The 19,317-nt window shown below is 42.6% G+C and overlaps 2 protein-coding genes across 2 annotated transcripts; one reads left to right on the forward strand and one right to left on the reverse strand.

The window, feature by feature from the left end:
- Nucleotides 1–3,451: 3,451 nt before the first annotated feature.
- On the forward strand, nucleotides 3,452–6,141 carry LOC136946277 (SAM pointed domain-containing Ets transcription factor-like). Its single transcript, XM_067240570.1, has 4 exons — nucleotides 3,452–3,870; nucleotides 4,652–4,897; nucleotides 5,074–5,208; nucleotides 5,331–6,141. The coding sequence occupies exons 1-4, from the start codon at nucleotides 3,462–3,464 to the stop codon at nucleotides 5,507–5,509; spliced, it is 969 nt and encodes a 322-aa protein (XP_067096671.1). The 5' UTR covers nucleotides 3,452–3,461; the 3' UTR covers nucleotides 5,510–6,141.
- Nucleotides 6,142–8,564: 2,423 nt separating this feature from the next.
- pacsin1a (protein kinase C and casein kinase substrate in neurons 1a) lies at nucleotides 8,565–14,984 on the reverse strand. The gene is made up of 9 exons (XM_067240111.1): nucleotides 14,873–14,984; nucleotides 13,220–13,376; nucleotides 12,847–13,082; nucleotides 12,175–12,330; nucleotides 11,078–11,253; nucleotides 9,899–10,019; nucleotides 9,693–9,808; nucleotides 9,361–9,554; nucleotides 8,565–8,950 (listed from the first exon to the last, which is right to left on the reverse strand). Exons 1-9 carry the CDS (start codon nucleotides 14,930–14,932, stop codon nucleotides 8,841–8,843), a joined length of 1,326 nt encoding a protein of 441 aa, XP_067096212.1. The 5' UTR covers nucleotides 14,933–14,984; the 3' UTR covers nucleotides 8,565–8,840.
- Between the last annotated feature and the right edge of the window lie 4,333 nt (nucleotides 14,985–19,317).

Below are 19,317 nucleotides of genomic sequence, written 5' to 3' on the forward strand. Positions count from 1 at the left end.
TTTCGTATGGTAATTAATCTTTGTAGACACATGGTAGGTCTTTTGAATATTTCAATAGAACTGCACAAACATTGCTCTTCTGTTAAATATTTGCACTTACACCTGTAGTTGTCACACAACCTTTTATGTTACCTTTAAAGTTGGGCATTGTTTCTTCTGGGGAAAATAAATGACAGTGGGCCAACATAAGCACCTTCAACCTCTTAGTACAGTATAACGATGATGATTTTTAACACTCAACTGTAAACCCTAGCAAAGTCACCATTATCAAATTATATGTATGAATTAGTGCAATCATTTCTGGTCCTGATAAAAGTTTAATGATCAGGAGGAATTACAAAAATCTGTTGATAAATGTATTATTCTTGTATTAGTAGCTGGCATTTACATTTCAAAGGTCTACAATTTCTACATAACTGACTTCAATAAGTTAATTTCAATGGAAAGTGCATGGAGAGAGGGTTAAATAACCCTTGTCTAACAATGTTTTGTCTTCAATCTTGTCTTAACTATTCTGTCCATAAAATTATTTTTTTCTGTGTGTGTGTGTGTGTGGGGGGGGGGGGGGCTGCTTTACCAGTACAAACAATTACCTTCACACACACATGAAAAATCGTTGTAGGCTTTCCCATCACATATGATACTATGCTGATTCAAGTAACCTGGAAAAGGACCACAAAAAAGGAAGATGTTTCATGAGATGATGTTTTATTCCATTCCATTAAGTCAAATTACTTATAAGGAAACAACTGACTATCAAGTAGGTGTATTTTTTTTTACATTAAACAATTAACCTAACTATTTCTATATTTACTTTTAAATACCTTGTGAAAAGACAGGGTAAAGCATTCATTTATTGATTTACATTTACATTTAATCATTTAGCAGCCGCTTTTATCCAAAGCGACTTCCAAGAGAGAGCTTTACAAAAGTGCATAAGTCCCTGATCATAACAACGAGATAGCCCCAAAACATTGCGGGTAGCCAAACATGAAGCATACATTGTGAAAAGCAAATAAGTGCCAATGGGAAGAACCATAAGAGCATGTAATTAAACAAGTTACAAATTAAACAACATGAACCTCAAAAGTGTAAGAGTGTACCTGTAGAAAAAAAAGTACAATAAGTTAAATCAGTTACAACTAACCAACAAGAGCAACTAGTCCCTCAATAAGAGTCATTGTGTTCCTGGAGGAAACTAACATCAGGTCCAGCAAATCATTCCTAAGTACTGTTGTACTCCCGAATTTATCAAAATCAATGACATATTTATATAGAAAAATTTGTGTAATGGGAATTTGAATGTATTTTCAATTAGTTATTGTAGTTTCTTTTACAAATGTGTGTGTGATTTGAATGGTTTTGTCCCAAACTATGACTGGAAATTAAAGCTGAGGCTATCAATGGTAATAGATGCCAGGGGGAGGTGTGTGTGTCTGGGGGGTTTTGTTCTCATCAATCTATTGTTCACTGTTTACCTTATGAATATGACCTGTTACTAAGTTTTAATGAGGCAAGCATTGCAACATTCTCTGCTGGACACACCTCCTCCTCTGGCATTGATATGCTAGCATGATCAGATTTTTACCACAGGTTTAGCCGTGAGCCAGTTGTCCAGATACTCTAGCCTATGATCAACCAGACAAAAACTTTGGCCAGTCAGAGCTACAGACAGTGCTCCAACCTGCCCAAGGTGTCAGATACAGTGCTGCCGGAGGCATACTGTCCAACTGAATGACCCTTTCCCACCCCAGGGCCATCATTACCTGTGCAAGCCTGAGCACACACATCAGAAGTGAGGGACTTCCTCTACCGATCTTTGGTGTTGGGACCCTGGAAGACTTCAGAGGCTGAGAGATATAGGATAAGTACAGCAGTCCAGCAGCTCTAACCACTTCTTCTAAAGATTCCAACAGGTAAGGCCACAGTGGGAACACAGGTGGCTCATGGGGAGGTTTTCTAAACCTGTTTTGTGATTTCAGAAACCAATCTATTTGTAAACCAATGCCTCAAGTGGAATGATCAAGACTTTGTATGTATATACAGTATATAGGAATACAATAACATGTCATGATATAGTTTAACCAAAAAGCCTACACTCACCTATGTTATTATACATACTTGTACTCTCAGAATGAAAATATAGGGGTAATAAATACAGATGGAACAGGTGTATAAACAAATAGGTGTGCATTAGTACTCTTTTTGTGTGAACTGTAAGGGAATGCTATGAGTAATGAATGACTAAACTGTGTTCAGAGCAGCTGAATGCTTCTAATATCTGTTCGATCAATGTTATCTGTAAGTTGTTAAACATAGTGCCTACAGTAGGATATGTCACTATTTTTTGTTGCCAGTGCTTTGCTTTCATGTAACTTCTGATACTGTGTTAAAGTCAGCACACGCACATATATACACACACGCAGACACACACAAAGGCAGTCTTTTTTCAAGGTTTTGAAGGTTGCATAAATATGAACCTTAACTTCCCTGTTATAACTTACTTATGATTCGCACTTGTCCAAGGAATGGCACACCCTCATACCAAAACCACATCTCAACATTATACAGAGTTTGTTGATCCCCAAAGTCCTTCATACAAAACATGTTTTGTGGAATGTATCTACTTTCACATACAAAAACAACAGAGGTACATTTTATGGCAGACACTTTCACTGGTAGCTGTCTATCAAATGAGATTGTAGAGACTGTTGCTTGTCAAACTCAAGCCGCAGGGCCTAGAGTGACCGAAAACAGTTACACGCATTGAGTGCTTGATGACTCATCTTGTCTATACACATAGGCAGATTGGAGATTTTTAGGAGACATGCCCATGGTTACAACAGTTTGTGTTAAAAACAATAGAGAATGCAATGTTCACAACTAGTGTCACGCAATTCGTACGTCACACTATACAATACCACTCCATTTCTGAGTCACTCCACTTTAACTTACTCCAGACACCGAATAGGATATTAACTTTCTCCACCCTTTGTCTTATACTCTGGGAGGGGAGCTGCATGCTTCAATTTACGATTAACTTCCAATCAATCCTGACAAGCTAAGATATCTGAGCAGTTTACCATTTGTAAGATGGTATATTAAGTACGAATCAATTAAAGGACAATTGACATGTCTCCTACCTACCTACACCTTACCTTTAACCCAGAACGTAGAAATTAGGCTAAAACAAGTTCTCAAATATACTACCCTACCACAGTATTTTGAATCCAGTGTTCATGAAAGGAGATTGGTAAATGCTACAGTTCAAAGGCAGTATGAACAGAACAAACAAGACTGATGAAATGTCAAGTTTGCTTAGGATTACTTCTGTTTCAATATTGGGCATAAGGGTCTGGTTCCAGTGCAGTATAAAGACAGTACTGTCTGGGAGGACAGCTTATAAATGCAAATTCAGGGAGAATACTTCATACTCGTATCTCCTCAGTATTTTAGCGGCCATGGGGAGTCCAGACTCTGACAGAGTGGGCAGTACCACACAAATCCCCTTCTACTCCAGTACCCCCCACACTGCCATGCTCAGGGCATTGGAGGATGAAGAGGAGGACGTCAAACCGCCCCGTGGCCTGCCGGGGGCGCCGGAGCGCAGCTTGCACGGAGTCTACTGGGATGTGCTGTTGAATGATGACAGCTCCTGGCGACTGAAGGCCACAACACCCTGCTCACTACCAGCATGTAGGGCCCCAGAGCAGCGTCCAGTGGTCAACAGCCAGGCCCAGGCCATAGGCTCTTCTGCTGGGCTGGAGGGCCAGCTGGAGGAGCGCTCTCTGGAGCAGGTCCAGACCATGGTGGTAGGAGAGGTCATGAAGGACATAGAGACTGCTTGCAAACTACTCAACATCACCCCAGGTAAGGAAAGGTTCTCACCTCTATGTTGCCATTGAGAGCCATCAATCAGACTAACTGTTGATTGACAAGCTCTTAAAGGATTTACGCAGCTCAGTAGAGTTGGGGGTTTGGTAGGCTTTTACAGCTGAAAATGTCATTATTCCTGCAACCACATGTCAACTCAAAGCAGAGCAAACAAGCCAGTAAAGGTCAGTAGGCACATGTTTCATGCAGCCGTTATGGTGATGCACCTGCTGCTCTGCTGACAGTAACAGAGAGACAGTGTCTGGGGCTTTCCCTCCCTGTGCAAATGGTCCTTCTGTTGACATTGCATCACACAAACTTACCATCTCACGCTACTTAGGAACCATGCAGAGAGGTTTCAGTATAGTGTAAACAGAGTACAGTGTACATCCATCATCTTCAGTTCTCAAAAAAACCCTGCACAGTTTCCAGTGTATGGAAACATGGCATTTATGTTTACTAATGATGAAAGAGATGAGGAAACTGCACCCAAAAACATACAACGACAGACAGCTTGCAATGGTAGTCTTCACATATCAATTCTTACTATTTGACATGGCTTGAGTGACAGCTTACACAGAGCAAGGAGGAAGAATGTCTTCCTTTGTTATAACCCACCTGTTCCCTCCATTGCCATTCGGTGTATCAACATGCAGTGAATGGCTTTCAAAGTATCATCTCACACTGACCCGAGAATGACGAGTCAAACAAGACCGTCGTTACATCTGATGATAAGATAGACGAAAGAAAACATCTGCATACATTCTTACATCCGCAGAGCCCATGGAGTGGAGCAGTGGGCACGTGCAGAAGTGGCTGCTGTGGACGGAGCACCTCTACAGACTCCCCCAGGTGGGCAGGCAGTACCAGGAGCTCAGCGGGAGAGACCTGTGCTCCATGACCGAGGAGGACTTCAGGCAGCGCTCGCTGCAGTGTGGAGATATGCTGTACGCTCATCTGGACATCTGGAGATCAGCTGCATGCATGAAGGAACGCTTCTCAACCGGAAATGACAGGATCAATGGTAAGTGCTAAGCTAAGCATCGCCTGTTCTGTTGTCGTTAATATGCTTTTTCAACCAGGTTCATGAGTTACTTTGTAACATAATGAATGCTATATCTCTACATAGGTATAGGCCTGTATAATGTCTAATGTTCTCTGGATGTTATGTTCCCTAACGTGTCTCTCCCTCCTGTGAAGGTGCAGACGAGCAGTGTCCTGAGGCAGACTCATGCTGCTCCAGCCAGCCCATCCACCTGTGGCAGTTCCTGCGGGAGCTGCTCCTCAAGCCACACAACTACGGACACTCCATCCGCTGGCTCAACAAGGAGAAAGGTGAGCAGGGGCGGGGCCACTCTGTCTGCGGGGCCTGGGTGGGCCCAGGGTCCCTACTCTGTACATTGTCAGGGTACTCTGAGCGCTGAACAGTCTTTCTAAGCTTATCGTGTTATCTACAGGAATCTTCAAAATCGAGGACTCTGCTCATGTGGCCCGGTTATGGGGAATCCGGAAGAACCGTCCAGCCATGAACTATGATAAGCTGAGTCGCTCCATACGACAGTACTACAAGAAGGGCATCATACGTAAGCCAGACGTCTCTCAGAGGCTGGTGTACCAGTTTGTCAAACCTGTATGATGTTGGGACCAGAATATCGGAGGAGGGAGGCTTTGATGAGAGCAAAATAGACAAGCCAAACAGACTGGACCAGACTCTGGACTCTCTATGCTTGCTGTTTGTGTCATGCATATGCCATTTCAGTGAATGTAGATTTAGAAACACATACTAAAATGCACTCAACTTTTCATCCTTCATCCCCTCAAATACAGAACTATTTAAAAAGAGGGCTGTGAGGATAAAGCGCCATCCTGCTGGCTAAGGATATACAGACTGCCTATTGCACAACTTGCACTCCCACATTCTTACAAATAGTTGGATAAATAGGTGGATATGAGTTTGCCTTGAATGTGGTCAGATGCAGCGGTGTTCCCAATATTTAATATCCACAAAGGTCAAGGCCATGCTACAGGATTGAATGTACACTGTATAGCCCAACACAACTCCATACAGAAGCATAGGCCCAGTTTCCCAGACCAGGCTTAATCCATGTCTGGGAAACTGGGCCATAATGTTTAACTGTGCATGCAACAAATGGCATTTAAAATGTTTTTTTCTTTTGTGTGATTTGTAATGTTTTAAAGACTAAAATATATTTGCATCCACTTTACCTTCCCATCCTATGTTTGTACATGTTTCTTAAATAAAATAGAAAAGCAGAAAACGTTTTACCTGAACAGGGGTTCAACTCCTACTATCATATCAACAGTCATTGATAATATACAATTAGTTCCCAAACTACACATTAAAATTCCACAAAAAAACACACAAAGACACCAAACATTTTGTTTGTTTTTTCAACAAACTTGTTTTCCCCTTTCAAACCAATATCGCAATATTGACACCATCACAACAAATTTGATCCAGGATTTTCATCACTATCATCATTAGTATCATAACCATAATCATCTTTATGCATATTTAAATGAACCTTTTGTTACGTTAAGATGAACAGGCACTACACCAGTTAGGAGATAAAATTACATCACTAACTATGAACATACATACATCTTCTAGACCGCTAATATAGGGTTGTCACAACATGAGCTGTTGCCCCCTTGTGTGCATAAGGAAGAGAAAATCAACATAAAAAAGCATTTACATATACACCTTTTTACTGCCTCAACGTAGTTAGGTTTCCAATTCAACTCAACACAGTTGTACAGTTACAATAGAATATAATCTTTAAATTACATCATCATATACAAATCTCACAGCGTGGGATAACTTCGCGCCGTTATATGATACATTGACAATTCAATTGCAGTGAAATTCATACGATATGGTACTTACTATTTTTATGTTTTCCATTGCTGTTATTTTGTTGCAACACATTAACATGTATGACACTACATTGTCTTAGTATTCGATACCTTGCATTTTTTTCTTTTTTTTTTCTTTACATTTACACAACTCATACACACTGGATGATAAAGATGTTTGCCTGCAAAATATCTACAGTAGACATTTATGTGAGTCTGTTTATGCAAGTGTGTATGTGCGTGCATGTGTACGTGTATTTTATCTGTGCAGGCTTGTGTGTGTGTGTGTGGTCGACAAAATTGGATATTTCAATGAGTTGTTTTTGCTAGGCTGGACAGCTTACACTAAGACACATAACTTGTGAGCTGGTGATGTGTTCTCTACAGTGAAACCCTAACCTGGTGACCTCTCTTCTGAAAACGTCTTCTAAACACATCTCGCCACTGTAAAATGGAACTGAAAGAGACCTAATCTAAGATATCTCCACTGTAAAGGATGTTTCTGTCTCACCATCTCACTCATCATTCCATGAGAAGGTCAGATGCAGTTGGCCCTGGGCAACATATGTTTTGTCTCTCAGCAGGCATATTTGGATTTTCCTGTGAGTCAATTTAAAGCAGGGAACATGTTTAGGCATATATATTACCATGTGATGCTTAAACTGAGTACATTGCTGGTGGTGACTATATGACCCCGTGTTTTGTTTAAGCTGGATCTTGAGGGGACTGGGCAGCAATAATCTGATATTTTCTTAGGCTTGTTCTACAGTTGATGGCGTGTGTGAGGTTACTGTATGTAGGTTTGATGGTGTTGGGACTTTCTTTGGCTCAGCAGGGGAACGGGCCACATGACTGGTTTTAGCTAGGTAGGGCACTCAACGACAGGGTCCACGTCTGGTGGAGGACATGTCCTCTTCCAGGGCCCCACACTAGTACATTCATGTCCTGTTGGAGAGGCTGCCAACAGGGGGACAAATCTGCAGCACAGTAACATCAGCATGGCTCCACTAGCCCCTCTCACCCAACATGAACACAGGGCACAGAGGTCCCTCTCCTGTCCGTCCCTCACTGAGAATTTGTAGATTCCCATCAAACCCTGCCTAGATAAATCGCTTGACCAGTAAAGTTTTTCTCCGTCATCGCTGATGGATCAAATCAACAACAAGCTGGTAATCAGACCATGCCTATTGACCCTCCGATACAGGGATTCTGACGTCAGATCACTGTAGATATGTATGAAACCTTTCAACTGATGATAACGTGGTGATAAAAGGGTGGCTATGGGAAGAAAAATAAAATCTATTCACCCATTCCACTTCCTCACTTCCTAGTAGGAGGAGGACACAAGCTTGCCGTGATATTCCAATGCTGTGCCTACAGCTGAACTGTGCTATGTCCTCTGCACTGGAACCCAAGTGACTTGGAGCATCTTATGGCCTTACAATGGCCAGGGGATTCAGGGAATGCTTGTTGCATAGCACATGCTGCTATGCAAGCTAGCTTGGAGACAGATAAAACACATAGCACTGCACACTAGAGGAGGGGGTCAGACCAAATCACAAAAAATGAAAATAACAAAAATATAGAATACATTTTTGTGGTACTTTAAATATTTCACAGCATTCCCAATGTAAGAATGAGGACTGAACACACACAGCATTGAAAATGCTACACAAAAATGGCATAATATACTGTAAATACAATGCAGATTGAGTAGCTAGTCCTGGTAAAACTGGTAACATTATCTTCCCACTATCATAGCTGAAAGTACTGCAAAACTGTAATATCAGCTGCATCATTTTGAATACGGATAAGCGAAATGTGTCCCTGCATTGTCTTCATGTTAAGCTTGAGTGTGTGCATACTGGAATAAATGCTCCTGTTTAAGTGTTTAAGTCCACCCACCCCAAATACTGGATAACTATATACCGATATATTGTCTTTTACGTTACTAAGATCTTATTTAGGCAAGACTGCTTGACGCATCTTTTGGGCGAGGGATGTGTTCTTAAGTCTCTGGCTATGTGCAGTGCGATTGGATGGGACAGTTCGAGCTGCCTCCAATGGCATGTCCTCATCCACCAGGGCAATTAGATAGGCTCAACGTAATTGGCTGGGTAAAGTCCCTCCCGGCCGCTGTCTAGGCGACCTCTGCACCAGCCTTGGTCATCCTCATCCTCAGTCTTGGTCAGCTCATCACCTGCAGAGAACAACACCTCTTAGTTCATCGACTGCTGTGTCACTAAGTCAGATGGGCTTCAGCATATTGAGCTCTCTTTAAAACACTCTCAGTCTCTAGGGTCAATGGCCAGAGGGCCAGAGAGAAAATAGCTTGCAGGTGCTTTGAATGACAGTAGAATGAGGCTATTACAGACTAACGATTACTATCATCCTTAGAGAATTGAGGGGCTTCGAATAGAAAACAGAGTGCGATGCTTCCTGTGAGCACAGTCAATGTGCTTACCCCATCATTATGATGTCATCATTCCTAGCCGCACAATAAAGATTTATGCTTGCGGACACTAATGCTAAAAACCCTTTTTATAAATGTTATTTTCCCCAACCAACAACAGGCAAGCAATCAAATTCTCAATGGAGGAGTGTCCAAACCTGCTTTGAATGTGAGCTCATCTTGTTCCTGCCCATCATAGTCATAGAGTGCACGCATGCGGACCCCTTTCACAGAGCTAGCGTCTTCTTCGAAAGAGTTCCCTCCTCCGTTCTCATTGCCAGAGTTGGTGGCAGGCTGCTCGTCATCTGACCACTCAGTGGAGTAGGCCTGGTTCTTCTCATAGCTGCTCACACTGCAGGAGCAAAAAAAGACACACGAAAAAAAGGAAAGAATAAGTTAGTAGAGTGACAAAAACGATACTTGTATATGCCTGGGTTGTGTGTATCTATGTCTGGCTGTAGGAGTGGGTTGTTGGGGCATGTCCTCTCACCTGCCGCGATCACCGGGGGTAGCCACATGGTCAGTGCTGGGGGTTGGTGGAGCGCCGTCAGGTTTCTTAACCTTCTCCCTCTTGGCCACAGCATTGGGTTGGTCTGGGTTGTACTCCTGGAAGGGGGCAATGGAGTCACAAGAAATGTTACAGCCTTGTCACTGAGGACTTCTTAACAGGGACTGTGTTTGGTCAGGGTGGCATACCTCAAACTGGGGCCAGTTCATATGCATGCCAGGGCCATGGTTGTTGCTGAACCACTTGAGGTCCTCCTGTGTGTTGGCAGCCAGGATAGTGCGCTCCAGTTCTCTGTACACCGTGCCATAGCTAAGGACAGAACAGAACAGGACAGAACGGGAAGGCAGTGAGACAAGGACAGAGACAGCTTATGGTATAGACATTACGCCAAAACACCACCTCTTACGGTCCTGATGTTCTTTTGTGTGAAGTTCCAGTACTAAGAATTGGGTTGAGTGCTGAAGACTCAATCAATATACCATCAGTCAACATATGTTGTTGTAGTGACTTGGTAAACATGAGGCAGATGGGAAGCATTCCACCATAAGGTGGCACCAAAAACACTGAAGGAGATATCAAATTAACATCAGCAAATTACGGATTTGGATCATGTATGATTGTACATTATATACCAGGAACATTCAAAGCACACATAAAATATTACAAGAGATTGTACTGGTTCTCTGCTTAACACTGTGGCTATTGTGGCAAGTGGGTAGGTAGAGGAAACAGGTGCATATGTTGCTGGATGCTAGCTCACCCTTTCCATGTCTCTGAGTGATTTACGACTTACCAGCAATGCCAGTATTCCACCTTCACTCTACAAATACATAAACAGCCTTCGAGCCGCGCTGATCAGATCCTGTGAACAGCTTGAATGAACTCCATAGCTACCCTGTCTCCAGGCTCAGCATCACATGCTAATGATTACCACCCAGAAATATGACAAGCATTCACTCTGACAAGATCTAATTTGGCAGAAATGTCATTACTTAATTGATGTTGTGTCTCTGAAAGAGGAAAGGAAAAATAATTCTGGTTTAAATGTATTGGAATTAATCTCTTTTTGATGAAGATTTATAATGAACTGTAATGACTGTGGGGCAGTACATAAACATATTCAGAGCTAATTCGATTTTTTCTAAAGTAATATCATAGAAATGCTTCTAGGGTGTGAGGACGAGATGAGAGGGTGGGACAGGAAGACAAATAAAGGTAAATGGTTTCCTGTAAGTAAACAGGGAGCCGGATGAGAGTGGTTGGAGGATGTGTGGCTTGTATGTGCCTGAGTCATGGGATGAGAGTAGGGAAACAAGAGCTTCCTCTGCCCCCTATCCTGCTAACCCCTAGGGTAACAGGAGGCTGACCTTTGGTTCTCGGTAAGGTTCAAGTGGCGTTTGATGTCCAGCAGCACCTCCTTGAGGAAGGTCAGCCTTCTGACCTCATGTTGCTGGCACTGGTCAAACACCTGCTCCATGCTTTCCTGGTACGGAGGGGTACACTTGCTCAGCTCATCCAGAGACTTCTCATACTTCTCCTTAGCCTGTAGGGGGAGAGGCACACAGATAAGCATGAATCCTGGGCTGGTGGGAAGATAAATACTTCCAAAACATATTGGATTTTGAACATACATATACTGTTACATGGATAATAGGATGAGTTTCATATATATGGACCTTCATACAAGGTCCATATATAACTTGGGGCCTCGAATCAGACAGGATTCAGCAAGTATACAGTATAATTGCAAGATGTTGATAAATTAAGATACTGTCAGGTAACATTCAAGAATATTAATATTCTTTCTACATGCTGTGGCCAAGCAGGAAATATTCTATGGACACTATCTTCGTATGTTTACTCTAGTGTATATAAGCCTGTAACCAACCCACTTCATTCATTCGACCACCAAGTACTAGATGTTGATGGTTTAATGATGCTCATCATTCCTCCGATTGAAAACATCGTAACACTGGAAAATAGAATTCCTGAACAACATGAATTGTTCATATCAAAGTATACAATGCATTTCAGGAGGAGTCAAATAGTCCCAGAGACCAGGATAAAGAGGATGTTGTGGACTTCTGTAAGTGGAACTCAATTTGTTGTTCTAGCTATGCATTGTGTCTGTGTGTGTGTGTGTGTGTGTGTGTGTGTGTGTATGTGTTTGTGTGTAAGCACCTTCTCCCTGGTCCAGTCTAATCTGCTCTTCTTGTTACCAGACCTCCATGAATAGAGTGCCTGATAATCTGTGGTGCACAGCATTAATCTGACATACCAGTTCCTTTTTTACAGGACTTTATTAATAACTTTTTCACAGATTAATTTCACTACAGCTATAAACAACAACAAAAAACAAATAATACCCAGCCAGAATGGAACATGGTGTACTTAGTACACTGCCAATGCACACTACCCTCTGGTCCATTGATTGACTGATGAACTTATTCTTTCTCTCTCTCACCTTCTGCGCATCCTGTTTGCACTTGTCCACTTTCTCATGGAGTTTCTTCTGCTGGTCTACTGTGACAGAGGCCTCTGTCTTCCCGTTGGCCTCTCGGGTGGCGGCCAGCTTCTCCTCCTTACAGGCCATATGGTATGTCTTCTTAGCCGTCTCCATCTGTGGACCACAAACACACGCACACACACACACACACACACACAGATCACCAGTTGGGAAAAACTCCTTACTCCACTGAGACAGTAATAGGGGCTAGCTAACTCTCCAACGTGGGATTTGTCAGTTATTGCTAATCTATGTTGCTAGCTTTAGATATTTAATTTAAGCAAAATAGTTTCTTGGTTGATGACCCCTGAAAGGAGTGGTCGGATGATTGCCACTGTAAACCCATTTAGCAGCAGTGCGTCAACATTAATCTGTACTGCACCCTACAGCACCAGTCCTGCTACAGCATTTTGACATCCAAAATGCCTTTCAGATGCTTATCCACCAATTAAAGACAGTTGTCTCAGGGAGACAGCCAAGTACTCCACAGTCCAAATGATTCTTCTTTTCATAGTAGTACATTGTATTTTACATGCAACTGTCGATAATGGCAACCAAAAGACTAAATTATTCTAAAGTTTGTAATGTGGAGGCAATATAAATCTTTTTGTCTGACGTATTGTCTCTCACCTCTTTGAGCTTCTTGGCCCATGGTTTCTGGGCCTTTTTGAAGCCCTCATCGGCCTCTTTGGCCTCCTTGAAGCCTCCAATCATCTGCTTGTGGTAGGCCTCCTTCTGCCAGTTCTTCACCTTCTCCAGGTCCTCATTAATCAGACCGTTCTTCACTTCCTGGTGCAACTCGCTCACCTTCTCAGCTTCCGTCGTCACAGCTATCCAGGCCCGCTCAACTGAGCCATACTGAGGCCCTGTAATCAGGTTACAATACATTGGGGTAATTTGGTGTTAAAAGCTTGGTTATAAATATCATGATTGAAACTGTCCTACATCTCAGAAGTAAGCAGAGTTTCCTTCTGAATGGGTTTCTTCCCTCCCAAATGCTGACCTTTCTCGATGAGCTGTCTCCATCTCTTTGACCAGGCGGTCAACTGGTCACCATAAGCTTTCTCTATCTTGGCACGTTCCTGAAGGCAGCCCATGAGGTCATTGCAGAGCCGGTGGCCATCATCGACCCTCTTGACAGCCCGCTTGTAGTTCCCCACCTGTAGCAGACCACAGACTAGTCTAGGCAAACTTCACTTCAAGGTGTAAGGCTGAGATAAAGTTGGTTGCTTTTTATTTCTTATCTTATTGTTTTGGTTCTTACTTTAGGCTATATTTCTATCTTTAATATGTATTTATCAATAATCACATACACCTACATAACAAATTATTTAAGATGAGATTAAAAAAAATAAAAAATAAGATAAGATACATTTTTAACTCGGCTGTTCCACCTTAAGAAAGACCACCTTAATGAAGCTGTGTTAAACACTGAGGCTCCTCCCCCTCAGTGTCTGCAGGGGGCGTGAGCTCATGGTGCATGAAGAGAGAGGGGGAAGGGGATGATGGCTCGTGCCTGTGCATGTGTAGTTATGCAATGGCAGAGGCTTTGTGTGTATATGTGTATGTGTGTGGGACAGAGGGGGGTCCGCACTGTTACTGCTATAATCCTCTTCTATGCTCTAATGCAAGTGGACAGATTCTCATGGATGGGACAACGACAGGGCGAGGTGGAGACAGGAATACAGACACAGACATCATCCTAGACAACAGACACAACCCAAACCCAGTAAACAGACACAACCCAAACACAGTAAACAGACACTGTCCAAACACAGGCGACAGACACTGTCCACATGGTCAACAGACACAAATCCTACTGCCCTCTGGGTAAGCCAGGTTGGGCTGAGTAGAAGCTGGGTGACAATGAAAGAAGAAGCAGGTAGAAGAGGGACAAACAGTCTATTGAGAGACAGGTTTAACTGTCTGAATCTAAATGAAACAGAAGAGTATTAGAACGTTGTGGCACAGGTGCTTGTGTGTATGTTTATGTGGGCAGGGGTACTCAATTACAGGTCACCTGGTTGCACTGGCAATCACACACTGGTGGACTGGGTCTTTAACAAAAATCCACCCACACACCTGTGCTCCTCAGTTTGTGTGCAAGCGTTATCAGCAAACTGTGGTGATACGCTTTTCCCTCTTTGTGGTGAAATCAATGGACAACTTTAGCTTTCCTTAAAAAACATAAATATAAATTAGATATATGTATGTGGTTGTTGGTATTAGGTAGTTGACCATTGACTAATAAACATGAGTCATTTTCAGTAGATGCGGCATACTCCGGTCAGGGCTTGTTCATTCAGAGGTCAGAGGCAGGTGCCTGGTCTGAAAGACAGCCTCTGAGAGGCTGATGACTAGGAGCCTCTGTCTCTGGGCTCATACGAAGACACAAAGAGGACTCTGTGCTACTAGAATTCATTAACACTAATTGGTGAGAGGGTTTTCCGCAACAGCACATTTGCTTAACCAGTGTCACCCACATACCCTGTCATGATCTAGGGAACTAGAAGTTTTAACTCCCCCTGACATTAGTCTTGTGTACGTCTCATGACTTATAAGGTTCAAATCAAGTAAGGTAAAGTGTGTGTGTCTGCATGTGAGTGAATTGGTTGCTAGGTGTCATGAACACCACAGACGGATGCCGTTACTGTACCTCCCAGAAGCTGTCCATGGCCTCGTCAGCAGCAGAGGTTTCATCGTAGGAGACTGACATTTTCCTTGATATGGCAAAGCACGCTAAAGACTAAACGTGTCTGCAGCAGAGCTGAATTCTTCATGCACTGAAAAAGAGAGGGAGTGATAGAGACAGAGGTTGGAGAAGAAAGAAAAAAATGAAAGGGGTGATAAAGAATGGAAAGAAATACAACATTGAAATAGAAGTACAAGAGTGGCCCTCATTTCTCAACATCCATAGCATAAACTCTCAGTGGGCCTCAGAGACAATGTATTAACAACAGCTAGTCAGAGAGAGTGCTGCAGGAAGCACTCAGTTGACGTCTTAAGACAGCTCTAATAATGAGGTAAAAATAGTCGTGGTCCCCATGCAAACGGCACTATGTCCCCAGGGAACAGAAAGGGCATCTTACACTCAGTGTCCCAGAAAAAAGAGCAAAGACACCACAGCAACTGCAAATTCACCCTGCGCTTCTAGCAGAGCAAAAAGCTCCCCCCACTGAAACATACACATATGCACAAACACACACACATTATTCAAATGTTTGACTGATAATGGTTCAGTCCGAGTTCCTGTTGTGTCACAAACATCAAAATGTACACATGGCTATAGGTGTTCTTTAACAATGTGATTAAACTAGCAATTACTTCGAAAAACTTTCAGCTGTCTACAAAATATAGTGGCTCCTGGGTTTCCTCCAAGATGAACAACGATTTGTATCTATTAATCTGACGGTGGGTCAATTTATTACCACTAAGAATAAAGTATCACAGACTGCTTGCCACTTTTCTTGTATTGAGCTCTAATTGAAAGCTAATACATTTTGGCCATGACTAATGCCTCTTCACTTTCAATGAAGTCTATTACCAGCACCTCCAGACATCAAGCACCACTAGACACAAGCACAAAATACCAACACTAGCTACAGTATAGACACTAGCTATATAAGCTATATCTATACCCTCTGACAGTTTAGAGGTACAATAAAGATTTCTTTTATTTTTCCAGCAAACCTCTGAGATTTTTCTTCAGCACTTACAAAATAACCACTTAGATCACAACAGAAGACTTTGTACCTCATCTACCTGTGTAGCTCTGAGAGATGAAGGATTTCTCCAGCCTATTCATACTAGGCATTCTGCTGACTCAGAGTCTAGTTGCAGTGTCACAAGGACTAGAGCACCAGGTGAATGTGCTCCTTTACAATGTGCTGTACACTAATGCCTTAGTGAGGGATTCACAGAAGGGTAGTCTTGTGAACAGATTGATCTAGCCTGACACAAATCTTCAACAACAAAGAGAAGAGCTACAGTAGTGTGACAAATAGAACCAAAACAGCCCTGGTATGCAGGAAACACAGTCTGTATATCAAGGGTTGTTTTTGTTTTCCTATACAGGAACTTGAGAACAAATAAAGAATCTATGTTATGGTCTCCTAGAAACAGACCTGACCTGTGAGTGATTGGCTACTCGTCTTAGCCTAGACTGGAGAACATTTTGTACCCTGTGTGATGAGTCGTGACTCCAGGGGGAGACAGCCAGGGCTGCCTCAGCATCAACCAGGCAGGGCCTCTAGCACTTAGTCAAGCACCACTGTTTACTGTCCACACCTGTCACACTGGACTGCAGGTCAGCCGATGGTCATGGCCGTCAAACAGACCAGTTCTAGGATCTTCTAGATGCTTTGCGTTAGCTTTAACTAATTCCATCATCCCTACCATTCATTGGTAGAAAGGATTTTATAGCCCTAGATTTATATCCTACGAGCTCTAGCCGACTCAAGAGAGTTAACATCAGGGCACTCTTGGCGCTCTACAAAAGCAGACTGAACAAGGAGCTCGAGCTGTAACGTGTATTAAACCAGAGTCCTGAGAGCCGGGTGTGAGTCTTATAGCATCAACATCACTAATGCTGGAGAGAAGACCTGTTCTTGAGAGCTGAAACAACGCTGTCAGATACACTTTACGTTTGCTCTGCAAGGCGAGACCTCTTCAAGCTCTTCAAGAGAGGACAAAGGATGGCTGCTCTGTTATGCCCCTGCATGCCAGCATTGTACTGCAACACTTAGCCTTGGTTTCTTTATTAGATTCCGGGCTGCAGTAATGAAAGAGGAGGTTAACAATGGGGATGGTGGGGGTGAAGATGGCAGCAGAAAATGGCAGAAGGCCAAGCCTAGCAACACTCACACAAGGTCACTGACCTCTAGGGTCATGGTGGCCAGCAGATCTATGTCAGCTCATGACTCAGCAACTCTGACAGAGTCAAAATACTGTGGTCCATGTTTCAGCAGAATTGCCACTGCAAGTGTCTGAGCTGTATTCTGCATGGACTGGTCATTTCTACAAAGCTGGCTGTGTTTTCTATAGCTGCAGAAAGATACAGTATGGCTTCCGTCCAGGCTACTGTAGACACAGCAGATTGCACCTAGTTTGAAATAACTGAAGAATCTTCATTCCACCTAGTCTCTGAAAAAAGTCAACATGTACTGTATGTGTTAAGCTCAGTTAAAAACCATAAAGAATCATTATTTTGGCTTTCAAGATGCCAGCCAAGGGTTCTCAGAGACATCCGGTCTGTCCATTGTATATTTGATAGACATGAGATCCAGTTAGTCTGCAGCTTTTTATTCTTGGTGCAATGTTAATCTCTTTGTCAGCATTCGTCTCTCAACCTGTCTGTCAGTCTGGCCCTCCAATTAGCTTCTATCCCTAGCTACAGGACCACTAACATCTAGAGCCAGTTAAGCTCCTGCTAGGATCCAGAAACTGATCACATTCAGAGCACCATAATTCTTGGACACAGCCTGGATTGATGCCTGGGACAATCCTACCATCAGCCCAATTCATTTGTTCATTCATTTATGTGACAATGTTTCATGTACTTGTCTCTCAGTCGGATAATGGTTGGACAGTATTCAGATCCTTGTTTTGGCGTTATGCCTTGCTCTGGCATTGACAGCAGCAGTATATTTGCATAGACACAGCAATATGACATTTGATAGACTGTTAAAGCACATCTAACCTTACACAGCATTAGTTATTGTGGGGACACAAACCTCCAATTCCATGTTTCTCTCGTCACAGGAGACAGCCAGGAATGGTCACAGTAATAACATGCACTGTGATCACATACAACACCCACAATATACTCTGACATTGTGCCTGTCTAAGGCTCAGGACAAAAGCAATTCAGTTTGGTTACTGATACAATGTTGCTATTTTCTGCAAGAGGTGTGGATTGGACATATATGTTGGCTTCAATGGTCACTGGTCAATCCAACCCAACATGAGGAAACCTTTTCCAACCAAGAAGGAAGGCAGAAAGAGGACGAGGGGGAGGAGAAATCCTTGTCAGAAGCTAATCCTGGTTATGGACAGCAGGGAACCTTAGCATCTAATCAAATGCTTTTGGAAAAGTACAACTATATATCAAGATTGTCCTGGCACTATATTTCACAGTCCACTTATATAATCACAGTGTTATATTAAAATGAAACGTAACTGATCCGTGATGGAAAAGTAGCCTAACCAATTGTAAATGGTCTGGAGTACAGTATTCCATTCCATTTGGAATAGGTCTCTGCCCTGTAAAGATGGCTCATACTAGATCTCTTAAAGATTCAATCAAAGACAGGTCCGTCTATTAAGGCTTCCTTAATTTGATTGGACAGTATATTCCCCACACAGTGAATAAAAAAAAAAAATCTGACAGCAAAACTGGCTGAATGAAGACAAAGACATTCTGGTCAGTAGAGGACATTGTTCATTCGCTTACCCTTGTAGGTGCCATTAAGACAAAATGAAGGATACTTCTGAAATGAAAACGAGATCCTCAAGACCTTGCTCAAGCCACGCAACGATGACTGACCTCCCAATATGTATCTAAAGAGTGAAGAGACTTTTATGTTTGTTGCTTTGGTCGTGGTAGCCAATCAAAGTGTGGACCTGAGAAGGACCAAGACAGTGTTTCAATGCCACAAGGATTATCCTGCAATTGAACCCTTGAGTGGCTTAAATGGGGGGGAGGAAAGAAGAGTGAAATGAAGGAGAGGATAGGAGGAGCCACATAAAGATTGGAAAGGATGCACCGACAGATTATGCAATTACATATTGATATGTGACCTAAAATGGAAAATACAACTAAATTGTTTTTGTATGTGACAGAGAGTCAGGGGAAATCGTCACATACAAATTATGTCTGACAATCCTGTAGATTATATATACAGGAATTATAAATAAGATGATGTTAGTGGGATTCTCCAACATATTTCCATTGGTTGTGAATATTATTAAGTCACTGGCCCCTTGCTGACTCTTTAGCTACAAACAGTATCGAATAGTTCACCACTCCTGTAAAGCGCGAAAGAGAACCACAACAATCAGGTAAACCTATTATAGTAAGCAGATTTCAGAGGGAAGTTCTAA

This window comes from Osmerus mordax, chromosome 7 (assembly GCF_038355195.1).
Source record: "Osmerus mordax isolate fOsmMor3 chromosome 7, fOsmMor3.pri, whole genome shotgun sequence".
NCBI lineage: Eukaryota > Metazoa > Chordata > Actinopteri > Osmeriformes > Osmeridae > Osmerus > Osmerus mordax.

Coding starts and splice junctions, on each gene's coding strand:
- LOC136946277 (XM_067240570.1), top strand. CDS start 3,462: ATGGGGAGTCCAGACTCTGACAGAGTGGGCAGTACCACACAAATCCCC. Junction 4,898..5,073: donor CGGAAATGACAGGATCAATG/GTAAGTGCTAAG, acceptor CCTCCTGTGAAG/GTGCAGACGAGCAGTGTCCT. Junction 5,209..5,330: donor CTGGCTCAACAAGGAGAAAG/GTGAGCAGGGGC, acceptor TGTTATCTACAG/GAATCTTCAAAATCGAGGAC.
- pacsin1a (XM_067240111.1), bottom strand. CDS start 14,932: ATGTCAGTCTCCTACGATGAAACCTCTGCTGCTGACGAGGCCATGGAC. Junction 13,083..13,219: donor GAGACAGCTCATCGAGAAAG/GTCAGCATTTGG, acceptor ACCTGATTACAG/GGCCTCAGTATGGCTCAGTT. Junction 9,809..9,898: donor TGAACTGGCCCCAGTTTGAG/GTATGCCACCCT, acceptor GCCCCCTTCCAG/GAGTACAACCCAGACCAACC.